The following is a 20,459-nucleotide window of genomic DNA, read 5'->3' as shown; positions in this document are numbered from 1 at the left end:
CAGTTTTTGAAGCAATACTTCCGAGACTGACGTCACCACCACACTTGGGTAACCAGCAGCCTGCAGCCTATTTAACTGTGCAAGGAAACTCATGTTCGCAGAGTGATGACAAGACTTCTTTAAGGAAGATTCTAAACACATCAAAGCAATGGCGCGTTTCACAGTCTTCGAATGCGCAGACGCGTAAGGTAAAAGTTCTTTACGTGCACGTGGCGAGTACATCCAACAGGCGTGGCCTGTTTGTAAGGATAGCTGCAAATCTAAAAACTGGAGTTTGCCGTCCCTAGATAGCTCATGTGTGAAAGTTAGACCTTTGCCATTGTCATTGAACAGAGTTAAAATATCAGCTACCGTCACGGAGCATTCGTTGTTAGTCTGTTTTATCACAACAAGAAAATCGTCAACATATCTAAAAATTTTAACAGAGTCATTGTTTAAGGCACTCTTAAGGGCGCGATCGACAAACGATAAAAAAATATTACAAAGAGCAGGCGCCACACATGAACCAATACACACACCATTTTTCTGGATAAAAAGGTTATTTTCGAACTGGATAAAAGTTGCACTTAAATAAAATTCAAGAAGGGACATGAAACTTTCCGAAGACAACCCGGTCGCATTGCGAAAATCTACCTCGCCACTTTCTTCGATGCACGTCATCACACTGCGAAATAGCTCATCATGCGGTATCGAATAGTAAAGATCTTCGACGTCAATAGAAAAAATGTCGGCTACTGAATGGTTGTCTTCCAGAAAAGAAACAACCTCTAAAGAATTCTTTATGCCATAAGGATCGTCAATAGTTAAATGCTTCAACTCTTTTTGCAAAAAGCGGCTAACCAAAACCTGCCAACACTTGTTTTCACTGACTATTGTACGGAAAGGCACATCCGGTTTGTGCGTTTTTGCAGTGAAAAAAACCTCTAGAGCAAGTACCTTACATTGTTTTACATTTTTCACAATCTTGGTGAGGCCTATATTTTCCAACAAAGAAATGGCTTTGCGTTTTACCTTTTGAGCTTTCTCATTTGCCAAAATGAAGTTCTTGTTGACAGCCTCAATGGCTTTTTTGTTGAAGACCACAGACGGGGCTATTACAAAACCGCCCTCTTTGTCACTCAGTAACAGCCGAAGTTCATTGTCTCTAAAGAAAGATACTGTCCTTTTGATCACAGCTGTCGAAGGTGGCGCGCTCCCGGTGACGGTCCTACGAAGGCAGTCCACCCCATCGAGGAGGCACCGCTCCTGGTCCTCAGGTTCTGCTTTCCTTGCAATGCAAATGCAAACATGCAAATGCAAACCCATGTTTCGTGATACCACAATTTTGAAGAAGAGTCGTGACACCACCGCCCGAGAGTTATCAGAAGCATTTTTCATTCAGTCATTGGGGTCACTGTGCATTAGTGTGCCTTCCTTAACCTTGTACAGCGCTGAATTTGGTTTTTTGGATTCTGTCGCATGAGTGCGCTCTTGGGATCGGATGTTGGTGGCTCCACCGCATGGTGCTCACTGCGCATGTTCCTCTGGTTTGAGCGGTCTATAAAGGAGTGACGCAATAAAATGATGTCAGTTGAGAGTAGCGCCTTGTCCTGTCGTCTTTCTTGTGTCTGTCCTTTTGCGCTTAACAAAGTATTCATGGATTCGCACCAACTAGCCCGCCAACGCATTGTGGTTAAGGGACATGTTCACAATGGCTTCCCTCTGCCTGTAGGGTTTAAGTAGATTGCTATGGTACACTTGTGGTGTCCTTCGTTTTCCCGGTACCGTGATTACGTAGTTTGTTTAAGATAATTTCTGAATTATGTCAACCGGTCCTTCCCATTGAACCTCTAGTTTGTTTTTCAACGAGGGTTTCAGGATCATTACCTTTTCCCCCACTTCAAAGCGCCGCGTGCGAGCCGTCCTGTCATAGTACCGCTTAGCCTTGCCTAGTGCTTTACGCATTTCCTGCCCTGCTAATTCCTGAGAAACGTGCAGACGGTCCAACAGCTCTAGCACGTATGCCACAACCGAATGATCGTCTGCCCGGCCTTCCCAGGCTTCTCGAACAATGCGGAGAGGGGAGCGAAGGCAGCGTCCGTAAACGAGCTCTGAAGGTGAAAAACCTGTTGATTCGTGCGGTGCAGTTTGAAGCGCGAACATTGCTGCAGGGAAGCAACTCTCCCAATCGGCTTTGTGCTCATAACAAAGGGCTCGCAAAAGCCGTTTCATGACTGAGTGGACTTTCACTACCGCGTTTGACTGTGGGTGGTGCACTGAGCTATGGATAATTTTAATACCGCACCTTTCCAGAAACGACCAGGTGAGTGCGCTCGTAAAGACGGATCCTTGATCTGACTAGATTTCTGTGGGAAACCCTACTCGCGCGAAGATAGATGAAAGCGCGTTGACGATCTCCGCCGAGCTTAGTTCCTTGAGAGGCACTGCCTCGGGAAATTTCGTTGCGGGGCATAGTGCAGTGAGAATATGTCGATAGCCAGACTGCGTCGCAGGAATTGGTCCCACTGTGTCTATTATGAGCCTGCGAAATGGCTCCGTGATAATGAGAACAAGTTTCATAGGCACTTTAGCCTTATCTCCGGGCTTGCCTATGCGTTGACATGTGTCGCAGCTTCTTACAAATGCTTCTATTTCTCGAAAGCAGCCGGGCCAGTAAAATTCCTGCAATAAGCGGTCCTTTGTATTACGAATGCCCAGATGCCCTGTCCAAAAGCCCCCGTGAACCAGGTGCAGGAGCTGCTCACGATAGGGATGAGGCACCACGAGTTGGTCGAATTGCACACCCTTTCGACTGGTGTACTTTATAGTCTATAGAGGACGCCTGCCCTCTTGAGGAACTTCACGTTCCGTTTGGCCACACCTTCTTTAGCGCCAGGCCTTAGGTTACGCAGGGTGGAATCTTTTTCCTGCTCAGCAATCAATGTGGCAGGGCTCACATTCAATAACTTTTGCCTGCATTCTGCCTCGCGAGACATTTCAGGCTCTGCTGCTTTCCTGACTTCTTCATTAGCTGGTGTACCTTCCGCATCATCCCCTATAGGGTTGTCCTGTTCGGTACTGGTGGACGAATCCTCCGTCAAACCGGTTTCCTCCACTACTGGACACTCGCCTTGGCCGCGAGCTCCCGTGGCTTGGAACGAGTTAAGGCTTGCACTATCCCTTCACTAAACCCGATTCCCTTGCGTCGTAGCAAATCCTCAGATTTGTTAGAAAACAAATATGGATACTGAGGCGGGAGATGTGCCGAGACGGCAGCTTCAGTGTCTAGTACTCCAAAAGGTCCTTCGATACGAATCTTGGCTACAGGGAGACAAACACTAAAGGTTTCCACGGCTTGCCTTATCCAAGCACATTCTCCCGTGAACTGGCCTTCCTCAACGTACGACGGGTGCACTACGTCCATTGTGGCTGCTGAGTCGCGAAGCACCCTACACGGTTTGCCGTTTACAACGAGGTCTCGAATGTACGGTTCTAGCAATTTCAGGTTTTCCTCGTTACTAGTTAGTGACATCAACACTAACTTGGGATTTTTGCATCCCACGGAGATATGCCCTGTTTGCTGGCAGTTGTAGCAAACTATTGGTTTCTTGGCCTCGAAAGCCCTTTTCTTTTGCCTTTCTGCCCTCTGTTCGGGTGACTCCTCCCTTCCCTTGCTGTTCTCGTCACTACTTTTCACTGAATCTGACCTTTCCTTTGATTTATACTGATTAGACTTCGACCAACGCTCTGGCTTGTCGGCTCTGTATTTAGTCATCTCCTTCTTAGGAGCTTCGTTGCCTTCGAACGCACGGCGGATTACGTACTCCTCAGCGAGATTGGCCGCTCTCGTGATAGTGTCTACGCCTGGCCTATCCTGAACCCAATGCTTGATGTTTACTGGCAGCCGGCGGTAGAACTGTTCTAAGGCAACGCACTGCATTGTCTTTTCGGCATCGCCGAGTGCACCCTCTTCTCTGAGCCATTCCTTCAGGTTTACCTCCAAGGTGTATGCAAAATCTGAATATGACTCACTTTTGGTCTTCTCGACTTCCCTGAACTTTCGCCTGAATGCTTCAGCTGATAATCTATACTTTTTAAGCAGATTTGCTTTGACTTCAGCGAAGTCCTCTGCTTCTTCCTTCCGCATGCGGGCGATAATATCAGCTACCTCACGTGGCAGTAACGTAAGCAAGCGTTGCGGCCACGTGTTTCTCGCGAATTTTGCCTTCTCACTCGTGTGCTCAAACTGTACCAGAAAAAGACCTATGTCCCCTCCTACTGAGTAGGGTGCCATCAAGTCCATCATTCTGCGCTCGCTTTCACGTGCCTCTGTGCTAGGTCTTTCGCTATTTTGTGCTTTCAGAAGCTCAATCTCTAGGCGCTTCATATCAGTGCGTCGCGTGCAACACGATCGCGCTCTTTGGCCTCACGTGCGGTGCGCTCGCGCTCTTCTTTTTCCTCTAGGCGCTTACGCTCTTCTTCTTTTTCTTTAATGCTCTCGATGCATTCCGTCAGTTCCTCGTCGTCTGCCCCGGTCGCTTCGATCACCTCAATGATCTCCGGCTTTCTGATTCGGCAATTTGGGGGTCCAACTCTTTGGCCAAGCTCAACAATTCCGGCTTCTTTAGTGCCTTCAAGTTTATCGCTGCCCTTAGTGCTGCTAAACCTTCACTCTATACAACCTTGACGTACTCAAACTTCCGTCAACGGTTTAAAGAAAAATCACTGCAATGTACTTTCCAAAAAATACGTAAAAGCCAAGTGATATCTCAGTGAAGAAAAGCCGTGCACTCACCACATGCAGTCATGATCCAGACACCTTCCTTCCGAACGTTGTTGCCAGGACGAAGAGGCTAAAGATCTCGTAATGTCGTCCAAGTTGGGGTCTCCAGGATTCCGTATCCCACCGCTGCCACCAGTTTGTTGCGTACTCCAGGGTACCGTATCGTACTGCTGCCGAGAAGTAGCGGCGCCTGCCTATCGAAGCTCGACCGACATTACTTATTGGGTAGCGTGGCGTTGTCGGCGGGCTGCAGGCATCCGGTAGATCATGGCGACCAAGCAGGGGCGAGACGATTTGCTAGTGCGAAACTTGCACGGTTTATTTAAAGGTAGTTGAAAGAAAATAGGGAAAACATGAAGTATGAAGTCTCTCAAAAGTACATTTCGGAGCCCCTTAAATAGGCTCTCTACAGGTGTGGGCGGGATCTTGCTTCCGTCGATGACACGTGACAGGCACAGAGAGGGCCCCTCCTCCTGCATTACCGAGCACGGGAAGAAGTCAGCCCTCTTTTCGAAGAATCCTGGTAGAAGGCCCTTTGTGCGCAAGCTGACTGACGCTGACCCTCGCAGAAGAAGTCAGCCCTCTTTTCGACGAATCCTGGTAGAAGGCCTTTTGTGCGCAAGCTGACTGACGCTGACCCTCGCAGAAGAAGTCAGCTCTCTTTTCGACGAATCCTGGTAGAAGGCCCTTTGTGCGCAAGCTGACTGACGCTGACCCTCGCAGAAGTCAGCCCTCTTTTCGACGAATCCTAGGAGAAGGTCGGGTGAATGACCTGTCGCCCGTGGGCTCCGACCAAGTAGAGGGTAGGGTGAATGACCTGTCGCCCGTGGCGTCAGACGCCAACCCTAACAACGGTCATCGCAGGATTCAGTGGGATGTTCGTGTGCACTGCATTTAGCACAGAACAGTCGGCCTCGGAAGCTTTAATTGTGGCCGAATCTTTGACATTTGAAGCAAAGGTGAGGGTTAGGGATGCACTGCCTTACTAGGATCTTAATGTAACTTGGTTCTACTGTTTCTGTTAGTACACTGGAACCCAATGTTAGAATTAGGTGCTTGGTGTCGATTCTTTTCCCGCCGCACCTCATTCTAATTCGTTTTACGTTGATAACATCTTGTTACTTCCATTCATCCAAAAGTTCGGTCTCGGTGAGGTCCATCAAGTCGTCATCAGAGATCACACCGCAGATGGTGTTCACGGTGCGGTGTGAGGTCCCTGAAACTGGGCTGTCCCCAATAGACACTAGGTTACTCCCTTTTTGATGAACGAAAATAAAGGGGCGAAAAACGAGGGGCCCGATTTTTCTTTATTATATCATAAAAAGCCAACAAACAGACACCAAGGACAACATAGGGGAAATTACATGTACTTACTAATAGAACTAAAGAAATGATAAATAAATGGCCATAAATGTTGACGAAAAAAACAACTTGCCGCAAGTCTATTAGCGACTCTTTTGGTTAGCCTCATGGCGTTGTCCGTCTTGGTGATAAATTTGTTCATCACCTTGATATAGGCGCCATTGGCCTCAATTGCCATACCTAGAATTTTGATTGAGTATACTATGGGAGTCATTCCTCCGCTTTTAGTGTGAAGTTTGATGTCCCGGCCTTTGGCGTAGTGCCAGGTCCTCAATATTTTGTTGTAACACTTCCCCAGCGTTGCTGAACAGGACAATGTCATCTGCAAATCGAAGGTTTCTGGGATATTCGCCGTTGATCCTTACTCCAAAGCCTTCTCAGTTTAATAGCTTGAATACTTCCAAGCACACAGTGAATAGCATAGGAAGAGATTGTGTCTCCTTGTCCGACCTCTTTGTTTATAGTTATCTTCCTACTTTTCTTGTGTAGGATTAAAGTAGCTGTGGAATTACTCTAGATAATTTGCAAGAAATTTGCCTAAGCGGCCTGTATTCCTTGATTACGTAGTGCCTCTATGGCTGCCGGTATCTCTACTCAATCAAATGCCTTTTCGTATCCTATGAAAGCTATATAGAGAGGCTGATTGTACTCTGCAGATTTCTCGATTACCTCATTAATGATCATTCATGGATGTGATCCATTGTAGAGTATCTCTTCCTGAAGCTGGCCTGTTCCTTTCGTTGACAAAGTCAAGTGTTGCCCTTAGTCTACTGGAAATTATCTCGGTGAATATTTTATATACTACTGGGAATAAGCTAATGAGCCTAAATTTGTTCAATTGTGTAATTTCTCGCCTTTTGTGGATTAGTATAAGGTTTCCGTTCTTACACTTCTCTGGGACCGTTGAATTCGATCAATACTTCTAATACACTGTTTTTTCATGGATACCACCATATTGCTACGCAGTAGCGCCATCTACGGGCAGTCGGCATGCTGGCTTGGGCGAGCGCTACGCCTTGCATGGCGCCCCGAGAACGACCTAGAGGGGCACTACGAGCGCCGCTCGCGTGACGTCAGGGCACGGACTGCCACCTGCCGTCTGCTGCAGTTCGGGCGGCGTTTGGGAGCCTTCCGCGGTATTTCCGTTTGCTCGCTCTCGTTCCCAATGGTTGTATACTTATGACGGGCCTCTCAAATATATATTTTACGATGTCTTAGTTCGCGAAAAGGTAATCAAGGAGCTTATTTCCTAGACACTATATTTCTCGAAGGCAACGCCATAGTGCCACCCGAGGGAGCTCTAACCAGCCCATTACGGGTTTTTCATGCGCGGATCTACACTTTCCAGTGGTAGCTCACGTGAATAATAAAAGCACAGACGCAAAATCAGGGCACGTAAGAATCTAGTTAAGATTCCACACCCACCATGGTGCAATATGCGTGTCACAAATAAACGCCGACTATATATGACTTCTACAACATTTATCTTGATTTTAACCCGCTAAAACTACCTCATTGTTTGCTTACGACGAATAGTTCACGGTATAATATCGATTTTTTCTATTTCTTCACAGAAACCCTCGGCAGTAACACGAGGATTTAACTACCACTGTAGTTTAGATTCGGCCAGCGCCACTTGCGTTTTTAACTGGTTCTCGAAATTAGGCCGTTCTTCACCGGTTAAATCTAAGTGGCGGTAACTTGAAGCAAAGCTCATTGAGGTTTACAGCTGTTTGCAGCACACAGAAAGGAATCTACCAATATTTATTCCCTTTCCGTGCTACACGTTCAACTTCAGCAAGTTACTAGTGCTTCTTGCTTGAGAAACAGACAGGACGAATCTTGTCTGGAGAACTGACACAGGCAGCTGCGGTGAAATATTTGAATGAAATATGCCTCTTGGACCAGTTCGCTGCAGCCAGCAAGAAGCCTAAGGCCCATTCATTAGTAGTGTTTCACATATTGAAGATATCACTGTTCCCCAGTGGAGGTCAAGCGTTCATGTGATACTTGTGGTGTCTTCTTTAAGAGGCGGGTACGCGACGTTTTCTTTTATGCACTGACGAAGCAAATAGTTTTCAATCTGCGTAATTAAACAACGCACACCCGCCGTGGTTGCTCAGTGGCTATGGTATTGGGCTGCTGAGCACGAGGTCGCGGGATCGAATCCCGGCCACGACGGCCGCATTTCGATGGGGGCGAAATGCGAAAACACCCGTGTACTTAGATTTAGGTGCACGTAAAGAACCCCAGGTGGTCCAAATTTCCGGAGTCCCCCACTACGGCATGCCTCATAATCAGAAAGTGGTTTTGCCACGTAAAACCCCATAATTTTTAAACAACGCAGCATCGAGACATGTTAAGGCAGGATGTGTTTGCATTTTCCATTTCAACGCAGCCTAAGCTGCGCTGTAGTGCCTCGAGTATGATATAGGCACTGTAATTGGAGCTGTAAAGAGCTACTTCATAGTTTCAATTCGAAGTTGTAGTGAAATGCTGGGGTTCGCGGAAAAAGCGCGCCTCGCCGTAACGACAGTCGGTTGCTTCCGTTGCGGGAGGGGTGTGCCATATCGTCGATAAAAGCTAGTGAGGGCCACTATGACACATTTCATCGCTTGCAGGTGATTGCATAGTTCTCGATTTCAACCACGAAATTTTTTTTCGTGTGATTGCTGTTATGGTGTTCGTGAAGTATTTATATTCTATACACGATGCGCCGTCGTCTTAACAGCCAAAGCGTTTCTGGGTGCATATTTGAGACAACAGTTAAAGTAGTACCAAACCTTTTCACACAAAATGCGCGCCTATTTCTTCCATTTAGACCTTAATACAGTTGCCACATTTGATTAAAACAACTCACCAGAGTGATCAGAATTATGATGACAGCGTCGCTGGGCAGTGTCCTTCTAACACGGGCTTATAATGTTGACACGAAATGTCAAGGTGCTACCTCATGCTACCTGAAGGCATCAGGTAGATGCCTTCAGGTTGCATATGTGGGTTTATTGACCAGTTGCTTTCACCCAAAAAGATCACGTTCTCGTGACGCCTGCGGCAAAAAGGACGTTCCAAGTCCGCCTCCAAGGTCTGTGACTGGTGATGCTGGCTAACACTCCCAGGGTTCTACTAGGACACACAAATACCCAAGAAAGTGGATGGGGAAACAGCGCCGCGGTAGCTGAATTGGTAGAGCATCGCACGCGAAATGCGAAGGTTGTGAGTTCGGTTCCCACCTGCGGCAAGTTGCTTTTTCATCCACTTTAATTTCCATTAATTTATCGTTTCTTTATTTCATTTATTAAGCACAAGTAATTTCTCCTACGTTGTCCTTGGCCTCAGTGTTTGTTGGCTTCTTATGATATGACTAATAAAAATCGGGCCCCTCTGCTAACCCCCTTTCTTCTCGTTTGTAAAATTATAGGAGATACTTAAGTCTTGTGTTCGGGACATTTTCAATATGCACCAATTTTAAATGCTTAGATTTTTATGCTGATATGCCTATAAACAAACCTGATGCTCTCTGTACTTGCGAGTTGAAGCACGCCGAAATAACACCCGAGACTTCTTTTATATTGTACACGTACTTCGCCCTGCTGAGCTTCCTCCCTTTCCGAAGCGTGGATGGGCGGAAAAAGCTTTCCAGGTCCTTGATTTTTTAGGAAACCGTGCCTCAACACAACCGAAAGCGGAGGGTCCCTTGTGGCCTATGCACCTTCGCTTGCGGACAGCTGTTTTTGCACTACTCAGTTCGCGCCAAGTCTGCGCTGGGGGCGCTGATGACGGACTTTTCCGCAGCGCCGCCTAGGCAGAGTCTGAGGTCTCTAGAAGAGGACGTGGCCTTTGTCAGCACTGTATAGGCCTCACCAGTTCTTCTAGCCTAACCAATGCTATCCCAATTATGTCTGATAGTTCCTCAAGTAGTCCTCCTTGGCTAGCCTCACTCGAGAGTGTTTGGGTGTTAAACGTTGCAAGAGTCAGTTTCCATTGCCGGCCTGTTCGGGTCCAGAGATTCTTAGCACCCTCTGCTGCGTTACAAGTCTGACCGGCGCCTTGCACAGCTGCTCCACAGGCGCTGGGGACTGAGGGCCATTGGTTAATCGAATGATTCGTTCGGGAGGGAGTCGCCGAACACTGCATCAAGGAGGCCAATTCCTGTTCTGGTGAGGGAGTGTCTTGTTGAAGCTTAGTGGGTCTTCCTAATTTGGTTGTACCTGGATAAGTACAGCCCCCCTTGCTCTGGGCGTTTTTGCCGGTGTCAGGCGTCACTTCAAGCCTGGGGATGTACTGTACTGGGGGAAGTGAATTCAAGTTTGCCGCCTTCAGGGAAAAGAATGCGAGGGTTGAAACTTCTGACTATGGCTACCGAGCATCCAAGCTAGCTCAGTCAAATAACCCTGTCTAATTTTGGAGAATTCCCGCCCAGAGGACCCTACCGGCCTGAAAGCATGCTTGAATTATCCGCGATATAAGGGTTTTGCTGATCGCAAGAGGTGGCACGACATAGTGCTTCTCAATCGTTCTAACATCGTGGTTTCGGAGTCTTCCGCACGCATTGCGGTCATCAACGCGGCTTCATACACGATATATTTTCGCCAATTTTGAACAGAACTTAAATGTAGTCTTAAAAAAGATGATAAACGGAAAATCTTTCAGCGCTTATCAGGAATTCACGAGTCGCATCTGGACGGTGGTACACCAAGCAGCTTGCGGTTGTTTCTGCCTGCCTCTGGCATCGAAGTCTTTCCGAACGAGACCGAATTGATACTGAAACACCGCCCAAGGCTGCGGCGTCGGATGTGCGCAGGGTGCATTGACAGAAACTTTCGCTCAAAGGGCAAATACTCAGGATGGCAAGAACATATGGTTCTCCGCCGCGCGTAAAATAGGAGAACTTGGAAGCGGCCTTACTCTATGCTTGGAAAGCGCTTATGCCATGTCTCCTTTAACAGGGTGTCTACCAAGTTGACATTTCCAAATTCCCTGAGTTTTCCAGGTTTTTCCTGAGTGCCATTGCGAAATTCCCTGAGTGATGCAGAACTATCTTTTATGTAATGACGGGCTGGAACCATATCGCCCGATGCTGTCACTCTTTAGTAAGCACATGAAATTTTTTTTAAAAGAACCAACTTAATCCAGTTTGAATACTAAGGAGTAGTGTTTATGTTATTCAAAAAAAGAATAGAAGGGAGGGGTTAGTAAAATGCACAGCAAATAAGATGTCTTCGAAAGAAATTGCAAATCGAATCAGACATTCTCAAATATGTACAAATAAGAAGGAGAAGCATACAGACGCAAATATTTTCGAATACGAGCTATTTATACCAACTGATATCAAGCTCAGTGGTATGAGGCCCGAATTTGGTCACAATTGAGAGTCTCTCTCAACAGCTCGTAAGTCAACCTCAACTGTGCTGACATACTCTCAGCCCGCTAACGACGCCTCAGTGTTGTGCCTCACTGCTTTAAAGAGTTTATTTTGGTTTGTATGACGGACACCTGCATCTCGGCGTAAGCCAAGAGTGTTTTTGGAGCTCAGGCTCCTTCAAAGAGGCGCTCGCATACTTCATTCCCCGTTCATTCCTCAATGCGTCGATCCTTTCTGTTCTCGTCCTCATTTTGTCGCGCGTTCGCACTACGGACCATTTGAAGCATGCTCTTGGTCAGTTCCCTGTGAACGTCCAATTTTTCGGACACCCTAGGGGCAACGGAAACTTCCGAAAAATCAGGCAGTCCGAAAAAATAAATGTCTTTTACTGCTCTTAAGGGCTCAAATCGACACAGGCACGTCTGGAAAAGCTCTGAATGCCTGTCAGTACACTTATTAGGCATAGCGGTGCTCCTACTGTGACAGGAGAGGGCGGGTGCACGCGTGTAAAATTAAGGAATACATACCGTGTCCCGTGACAACTGCCCCTTCCTACGCTTATTAAGCTTCACCGCAATACTTGTGCTAATGCTTCACCGCGTCACACAACTGTACTGAGGCTAAACTAACTTTCAGGAACCAGCATTATGGAATGCGCCGTGCTTTCCGAGCGTCGAAGCCAAAATTATTGCTGACAGCGGAGAAATGAAGAAACACGGCACCGAACGGCAAGAAGCTTAATAGCGAACGTCGAAGCAGCTAGGCGTAGCGTTGCCACAGTGGCGGCTACGGCTGCCAGCGGATCTGCATGCGATAGCGCCTGTTCGAGGCAGCGAGGTAATCAAAATGGCAGCGGTCGTGGCTTTGATTAATGCCGTTGCGGACCTGCGGTCATCCTGAACGTCCGGAAAATCGGACGGCAAAAAATTCTTGCGTCTGAAATTTCAGACGTTCCGACACATTGACTCTATGGGGTACGTCGTGGTGCCGCGAAGCCGTCCAAATTATCGGGAATTCGTAAAGTCGGTCGCTGACTGCACACTGGGAACTTCTCCAGCCGACCACAGGGCGTCAAAGACAATTCGTTGCGACTCCTTTCTGTTACTCGAGCCAGCATTACCGCGACTGTCGGCCCTTTCAATAAAATTACAGCTAATTTTCCCTGATAGAGGCACAAATTCCCTGAGTTTTTCCAGACTACTAAAAATCCCTGAGAATTCCCGGTTTTCCAGGTTGGTAGACACCTTGATTAAGCTACCGCGAATGTGTCTGCGTTCACTCAGACATTGTTTCATTTCATTTCATTTTTATTCCTTAAAGACCCCGTAACGGGGTATTACATAAGGGGTGGGTTACACAGAAATAAGCAGAAACCATGTGTTAATCTATGGGGAAAGGTGATTGGTGACGCTTTCCATGAAGGTGGATGGACAAGGGATGGCAGCGGTGTCTCCCGGAAGGCCATTCCAGTCAGCAGCTGTACGAGGAAAAAATGACGTAGAAAAGGTAACGGTGCGTGCACGTGGGCGCGCGACTTGAAGAGGATGACCAGTGCGACTAGATTCGCGTGTTGGTGGAACAATGTATGGCGGGATACCCATCGAGCTATGAAAAAGTTTATAGAATAAAGAAAGACTGGCGATACGGCGGCGACATGAGAGAAGGGGTAAATTAGATTCTAATTTTAATGACGACACACTCACATCATAAGAATACGAACGATGAATGAATCTAGTGGCACGGTTTTGAAGTGACTCAAGGGCGTCTTGAATATAAGCTTGCCGCAGGTTGGTGAAACATATTCCAATTTTGTTCGCACGAGAGTTTTATAAGCTAACAATTTTACGTTCTTAGTTGCGTTATGTAGATGACGACGCAAAAATCCAAGTGTTTTATTTGCCGGTGATATGATGTTATTGACGTCATGACGTCATGGTTATTGAAGGTCATGGCAGAAAGTGACTCCCAGATACTTAAACGATTGAACTGCTTCGACAGGAACGCTGCTAATTGCATATGAAAAAACAAGTGGAAAGCGGCGGCGGTTGAAAGATAAGGTTTTGCATTTGTGAGGGTTAAGTTCCACTAGCCAATCATCGCACCATTTCTTTACATAGTTAAAGGGACACTAAAGGTTACCAGAAACTCAAGTTAAAGTGGTAGAGCAATGTTCTAGAACGTCTAAGGCGTCAATATAATCGCGAACAGAGCTTTAGTAACCGAGAAATTGAGGTAAATGCATGACACGATTTGAGACCCCCCAGCGACATTCCGGTACTAGCCCGATGACGAAAGGACTCCTCATAATTTGTTTTACTATTACTCAACGACTCGTATTAAAAATATCATTTCATTCGATTATAAGACGGAAAAAAATGCTACTTGTCTACGTCTATTCGATTCTAAGAAAAAAATAACATTTTGACGTTACCCTTCAGTAATATGGGTGTTCGAAAGGTTTCGTTTTCGCTCGACTCTGCGCGCTCGACTCTGCGCCGCGCACGCTTTGGAGTTTCAGTAGTTTCGTTATCGCGTCGTGCTGCGAGGGTTCTGCTGGCTCGCGAAACTTTCATTTGGAACAAGCAGCGAGAATGCCACGTCCATGTGATGTCGTGGGAAGCCCTCGTTGCTTTCCCGCTCCGGAGAGCCGGTGTCGAGGCCGCCGTCGTAGTACGCAACGACGCCGGCAGTGCGAGCCCTCAGCAGCAGGTCGCGCTCGTCGGTGCTCAAATCGCTGAAGTTGAGCCCACCATCGCGAGCCAATCTGTCGGTGTCAGGGTCCATTGCGACGAGCGTCGAAGTTAGCTTCATAGAATGAAGTACCAGCTTATGGGCGTCTTGCGCTGGAGTTTGAGGTATAGTAGCGGCGCCTGGTGGCGGTGCGGGAAACGACATCTGGGTCGTGCCAGCTTGGGTCGTATTGAGCCCTGGCTGTGGCGAAGCACGTTTCTAGGCCGAGTTTTGCGTCGATTCGCACATTTTTATGCCCTGTTGCGAGTGCGAAAAGGCTCGTCGCTTCTCATAGACCACGCCGACCACGCTGCGAGCTCGCCGCAGCCTATAGTTTAACGAAAACGGACTCTCCGTGTGCCGTGGGACGTAATGTGGGACGTAATTCCTTTCTCCTTCCGCTAGCCACCATACTCCCGCTTTCGCTCTGCTGTCGGCTCTGTCTTGGCTCTGTTTTTGGCCGCGCGTTCGCGTTTTGCGCAGAAAAGCCGTAGCGCCGTCTGCGGACGCCGTTCTACTCCCCGATGGCGCAACGTCACTATGAGACCATGATGTCAGTACTCCTCGATCGGAGGGCGGGCGATTTGAACTGCGCTAGAGGTACGCGGACGCTTCAGAATGCATTTTCTCTTAAACTAAGTCTCTCCTTGGCACGAAACAAGCGTTTCGAGGTTTCTGGGATGGTATTTCAACAGTCCACGTTGACTTAATAGTAACCTTTAGTGTCCCTTTAAGATCACTTTGAAGGGTTAATTGATCAGAGGCGTTGGCAACAGTGCGATAAATAACACAGTCATCGGCAAACATTCGGATATTACAAGATACATGCGTTGGTAGGTCGTTAATGTATATATATTGTTTGTATACTTCGCGCGGGAAAGCTATTGACGTCACTTCTGCGGCCGCATTTGCAATACTTGCAATTTAGCAGTTGCGAATGTAGGCTCGTGATCTGCGGGAGCACAAACGAAAACACGTGAGAACGAATATAAGTGCACATGTCGAAGAAAAATCTATACACCTTTACTATGACCTACCAAATTAACCACGACGGCTCGTTTGTAGCGAATTTCACCTGCTTGGAAATATTGATGTTGCTGTGTGTGCTTCTACAAGCGCATGTGTATTTTGTTGTGAGCCGCAGGTTGTGCACATTAATTTTATTTTGTATCTACATGTCTACAAGGTTGTGATTGCCAATGCATTTCCTACATTGCAACAAATATTTTCCACGCTGTAACGGCCCAAATATGGGCTAACAGCATTAGTAAATGAATGAAATGAAATCAAACAAATGGACGCCAACTGCGACCGTTTTTGACGTGATGAAAACCTGTAAGTAAGCTGAACAACTGCTGTCACTACGTTATTTTCTTTATTGTTTGCTTGATACTGCAAACCTTCTCATCACTTTTTTCCCTTCCTTTCGTGCGAGAAAATTTTTTTTTGGGGGGGGGGGGGAGAGGGGCTTCTCACTAGAAATTCAGCGCAAGGTATGTCAGTAGAATCAAGTTAATCAACAAGCGTAAGACAGCTGACATAAGGAAGTATAATATGGATAGAATTGAACATGCTCTCAGGAACGGAGGAAGCCTAAAAGCAGTGAAGAAGAAACTATAGGAATTGGCAAGAATCAGATGTATGCGTTCAGAGACAAAGCAGGCAATGTTATTACTAATACGGATGAGATAGTTCAAGTGGTTGAGGAATTGTGTAGAGATATATACAGTACCAGTGGCACCCACGACGATACTGGAAGAGATGGAAGATGAAATAGTCGAGAGGAAATTGAAATCCCACAAGTAACACCGGAAGAAGTGAAGAAAGCCTAGGGAGATATGCAAAGGCGGAAGGCAGCTGGGGAGGATCAGGTAACAGCAGATTTCTTGAAGGATGGTGGGCAGATTGTTCTAGAAAAACTGGCCACCCTGTATGCGCAATGCCTCATGACCTCGAGCGTACCGGAATCTTGGAAGAACACCAGCATAAGGAAGGAAGGAAAAAGTAGAGAAGGAAAGGCAGGGAGGTTAACCAGTTTAGCGTAACCGGCTTGCTACCCTACACATGGGAGAGGGATGGGTGCGATGAAAGATGGGGAAGGGGGAGAACACCAGCATAATTTTATCCATAACAAAGGGGACGCCAAAGACTTGAAAAGTTGTCGACCGATCAGCTTACTGTCCGTTGCCTACAAAGTATTTACTAAGGTAATCACAAATCGAATCAGGAACAACTTAAACTTCTGTCACCCAAAGGACAAGGCAGGATTCCGTAAAGGCTACTCAACAATAGACCATATTCACACTATCAATAAGGTGACAGAGAAATGTGCGGAATATATATATATATATATATCCACCCTTACATATAGCTTTCATTGATTACGAGAAAGCGTTTGATAGCTAAAACCTCAGGAGTCATGGAGGCATTAAGAAATCAGGGTGTAGACGAGCCGTATGTAAAAATACTGCAAGATATCTATAGCGGCTCCACAGCCACCGCAGTCCTCCATAAAGAAAGCAACAAAATCCTAATAAAGAAAGGCGTCACGCAAGGAGATACGATCTCTCCAATGCTATTCACAGCGTTTTTACAGGAGGTATTCAGAGACCTGGATTGGGAAGAATAGGGGATAAGAGTTAATGGAGAATACCTTAGTAACTTGCGATTCGCTGATGACATTGCCTTGTTTAGTAACTCAGGGGACAACTGCAATGCATGCTCACTGACCTGGAGAGGCAAAGCCAAAGGGTGAGTCTAAAAATTATTCTGCAGAAAACTAAAGTCATGTATAACAGTCTCGGAAGAGAATAGCAGTTTACGATATGGAGCGAGGCACTGGAACTGGTAAGGGAATACATCTACTTAGGGCAGGTAGTGACCACGGATCCGGATCATGAGAATGAAATAATCAGAAGAATAAGAATGGCATGGGGTGCATTGGGCAGGCATTCTCAGATCATGAACAGCAGGTTGCCATTATCCCTCAAGAAGAAAGTGTGTAACAGCTGTTGCTTACCAATACTCACCTACGGGGCAGAAACCTTTACACTTACGAAAAGGGTTCTGCTGAAATTGAGGACGACGCAACGAGCTATGGAAAGAAAAATGATGGGTGTAACGTTAAGGGATAAGAAAAGAGCAGATTGGGCGAGGGGAAAAACGCGAGTTAATGACATCTTAGTTGAAATCAAGAAAAAGAAATGGGCATGGGCCGGACATGTAATGAGGAGTGAAGATAACCGATGGTCATTAAGGGTTACGGACTGGATTAAAGAGAAAGGAAGCGTAGCAGGTGGCGGCAGAAAGTTAGGTGGGCGGATGAGATTAAGTTTGCAGGGACAACATGGCCACAATTAGCACATGACCGTGGTAGTTGGAGAAATATGGGAGAGGCCTTTGCCCTGCAGTGGGCGTAACCAGGCTGATGATGATGATGTCAGTAGAGTCAGTCTAAGCTCATTTCGTATATCTCAAATGCCTGAAAACAAGGTTGAATTATCCGCGATATACGGGTTTTGCTGATCGCAAGAGGTGGCACAATTGTTCTAACATCGTGGTTTCGGAGTCTCCCGTAGGCATGCGGCCATGAAAGCGGCTAGATACACGATATATTTTCGGCGAACACAATAGTTCCATAAGAAATCCGACTTACTTAGTCACTGAATCTACTGCAGCACGCCATTTTCACGCAGTCATAAGTAACTTCATTACGTCACTTAAACTATTGTAACAGATCATTTATTTCCTCCATAGATCAACAAGAACCTTGAAGAGCTTATGAAACAATAAACAATCTTATAGGAAATACAATTCACGTAATTAAAGAAACTATTGCAGCACGTCATATTCTTACTTCATCATTTTCTGTCGCGATCATAATGATGCTACACAATGTTTTACTAAGGTTATTAAGTACTTCTGGGTATTATCTTCATGTCCTCTTGTCATAATCGGTTTAGCGTATCTGTTTTCCTCAACATGACTTTTTTTTTCTCACAACTACTCAAGGATCCCAAAGATCAATACAGTACATTGGAACAGTTCACTCATTTTCTAAGTATCTAGCCTGCTCTAAGCATCTTCCCTACTGATATGGTTTAGACCAGTGCTATAACAACCTATATTACAATTCTTGTATATAACTTTCTGACAAGTTCTTTCCTATTATGCGAACAAGGGCCATACACAGTAATCCCTTAGGACAAAACGTATTCAACTAATGCTTTGTAGGTTACCAGTCGAAGATGTACCGGAGCGTTCCCTCTTAGCCCTGTAATGGCCAACGTATCATATATGCTAAAGTGAATTTGATGATTTAAAATGCTTGTTTATGCGCAGAAAACTTCATACAAAGTTTATATTTACGTTCTTGGCATGCCGTAACCGGCTATCTGAACTATCCAGCCACAGATAGCTCAACAAACTAAGCAATATTTGAATACTTGCGATAATAATTAAGTTATACCTCCAGTAACATTTCACAATTTGCTTGTTTTTGTACAAGAGTACTTTCCAAGTCTAGAAATAAAGGTGAACATTTTGTTCCAAGTGTTCTTCATGCAGAACTCTGTCTCGGCATTACAGGGTTAATTTGTACAGTGTAAGATATTTTAGTTGAGTGTTCGATATAAACCCGTCTGGTGAGGAAACTGCATAACTGAAATAAAACACACCGACTATTAAAAATATGATAATTTTGATTGACCTTTTAGGGCCTACACGGGTCCCTTGTTCACAATGTCAGTGTGACCTACATGGGCCTCGAAACCTCAGTTGACATTACTTCATTTTATTTTTATTTGCCGAGGGTTTGATTTTTCAAGCAAACTTATCAAGGCATAAATATGGAAATAATTCATTGTGCTCTTACCGGAAAAAACTGCTGGAAATGATAAGACGCCATGAATAAGCTATCTTTGTTACTTCGACAAACCTGGAGACGTCTTTGCAAAATTTCTCTGAATGAGTTACATCTAGCCCTGGTGCCTACATTCATAAATGTTCAATGAGAGCCTTTTCTCAAGAATTACGAACCAGTGTCTATCTGTTCAAGGCCTTCCAGACTCGTCCATCTCACACAGGTGAAAATTGCCAGCTGTCACTAATACTCACTAGAACAAGTAGATGGGATTTTTCCGATGATGTGCGGCAGACTCCAAGAATGCCCTTTGAAGATGCGTCAGAGTCGCCACCTATTTGGGATTCAATGAAAACCAGTCAACGGAAAGCTATTTAATGTGGACAGTTTCAAAACAGAGCATGCAAGCTCTCTGCGCAGGTTTGCATGTCAACACTTGGCCGTTGCCTCCAACACCTCACCCGCTTACTTGTACAAACGGGCGTGATGCAGACGAGGTGTTGTAAGATTAATTTTGGGAATTTCTATCTCAGAAGCATTCTGTGCTTAGGTCTCTTAAGACCCAGCCAAATGACCCCAGTGACAATCACAATATACTCAAATGCTCAAACTGTCTTAAGGAGCAGAAGCTTGATGTGGGCGAATTGGTTTTGCATACTTGAAGAAAAGAGCGCTACGAAGACGCGGGCTAAAAAAGGAACATGTACAACGGACAAGGCGCTTAAGGAAAACTAAACAATTTCATCAGTCACTGCTTTAGCACCACCGGTTTCGATGTACAAAACAAATACAGTAAAATACTACTGACACGTTTTTAGCTTACTACGAAACAAGTGTACACAATAAAAAAATGAAACATTTTATAACGCTTGCATAAGCACTACTGATGAAACAAAAATTATGCGAACCTCATGCACGGTGGGAATCGAGGTACACGCGAAGCTTTCTGCACTGTTTGCTTTGATTGCCAATAATAGCGGTGATGTCGACGGCGAATGGTAAATTTCTTTAACGTTTAGTCCAACATGAGAGTGGTGAGTTGATGTTAACCGTTACCTTGCGTGCACCCCTGCTGCTTGTCTCCATAGTACAAGAACACGCACTGTGCGCCATACTTCATAATCTTTGAGAGGGTTGAGCATATTCATTATCTCACATAGTACATCGTGTCATGGCAGAAGTATAAAAATTGAACTATGGGGCTGTACGTGCCAAAATCACAATCGGATTATGAGCCACACCGTAGTAGCGGACTCCGGATTAATTTCGATACCATGGTGCTCTTCAGCGTGTTCTAAGTGCACAAGCGTGTTTTATTTCGATCCCGTCGAAATGCGGCTGCCGAGGTCGGGATCAAACGCGTGGCTTCAAGCAATGCC

The 20,459-nt window shown here is 45.9% G+C and overlaps 1 protein-coding gene across 4 annotated transcripts in view; it reads right to left on the bottom strand.

Annotated features, from left to right (window-relative positions):
• The window catches only part of Ufsp1 (UFM1 specific peptidase 1), a 171,008-nt gene that overhangs the window by 25,863 nt on the left and 124,686 nt on the right, over window positions 1-20,459 (bottom strand). For 3 of the 4 annotated variants that reach the window (XM_075677960.1, XM_075677962.1, XM_075677961.1), the window contains one exon: window positions 19,335-19,414. In XM_075677960.1, the coding sequence (XP_075534075.1) occupies window positions 19,335-19,414 (80 nt within the window). Of the gene's footprint in view, window positions 1-12,807; window positions 12,967-19,334; window positions 19,415-20,459 lie in introns of those variants that run through there. The other variant, XM_075677963.1, reaches the window with a different exon arrangement.

This window comes from Dermacentor variabilis, unplaced genomic scaffold (assembly GCF_050947875.1).
Source record: "Dermacentor variabilis isolate Ectoservices unplaced genomic scaffold, ASM5094787v1 scaffold_14, whole genome shotgun sequence".
Lineage (NCBI taxonomy): Eukaryota > Metazoa > Arthropoda > Arachnida > Ixodida > Ixodidae > Dermacentor > Dermacentor variabilis.
The sequence above is the reverse complement of the archived record's forward strand: the minus strand, read 5'-3'. Positions and strand labels throughout refer to the sequence as shown.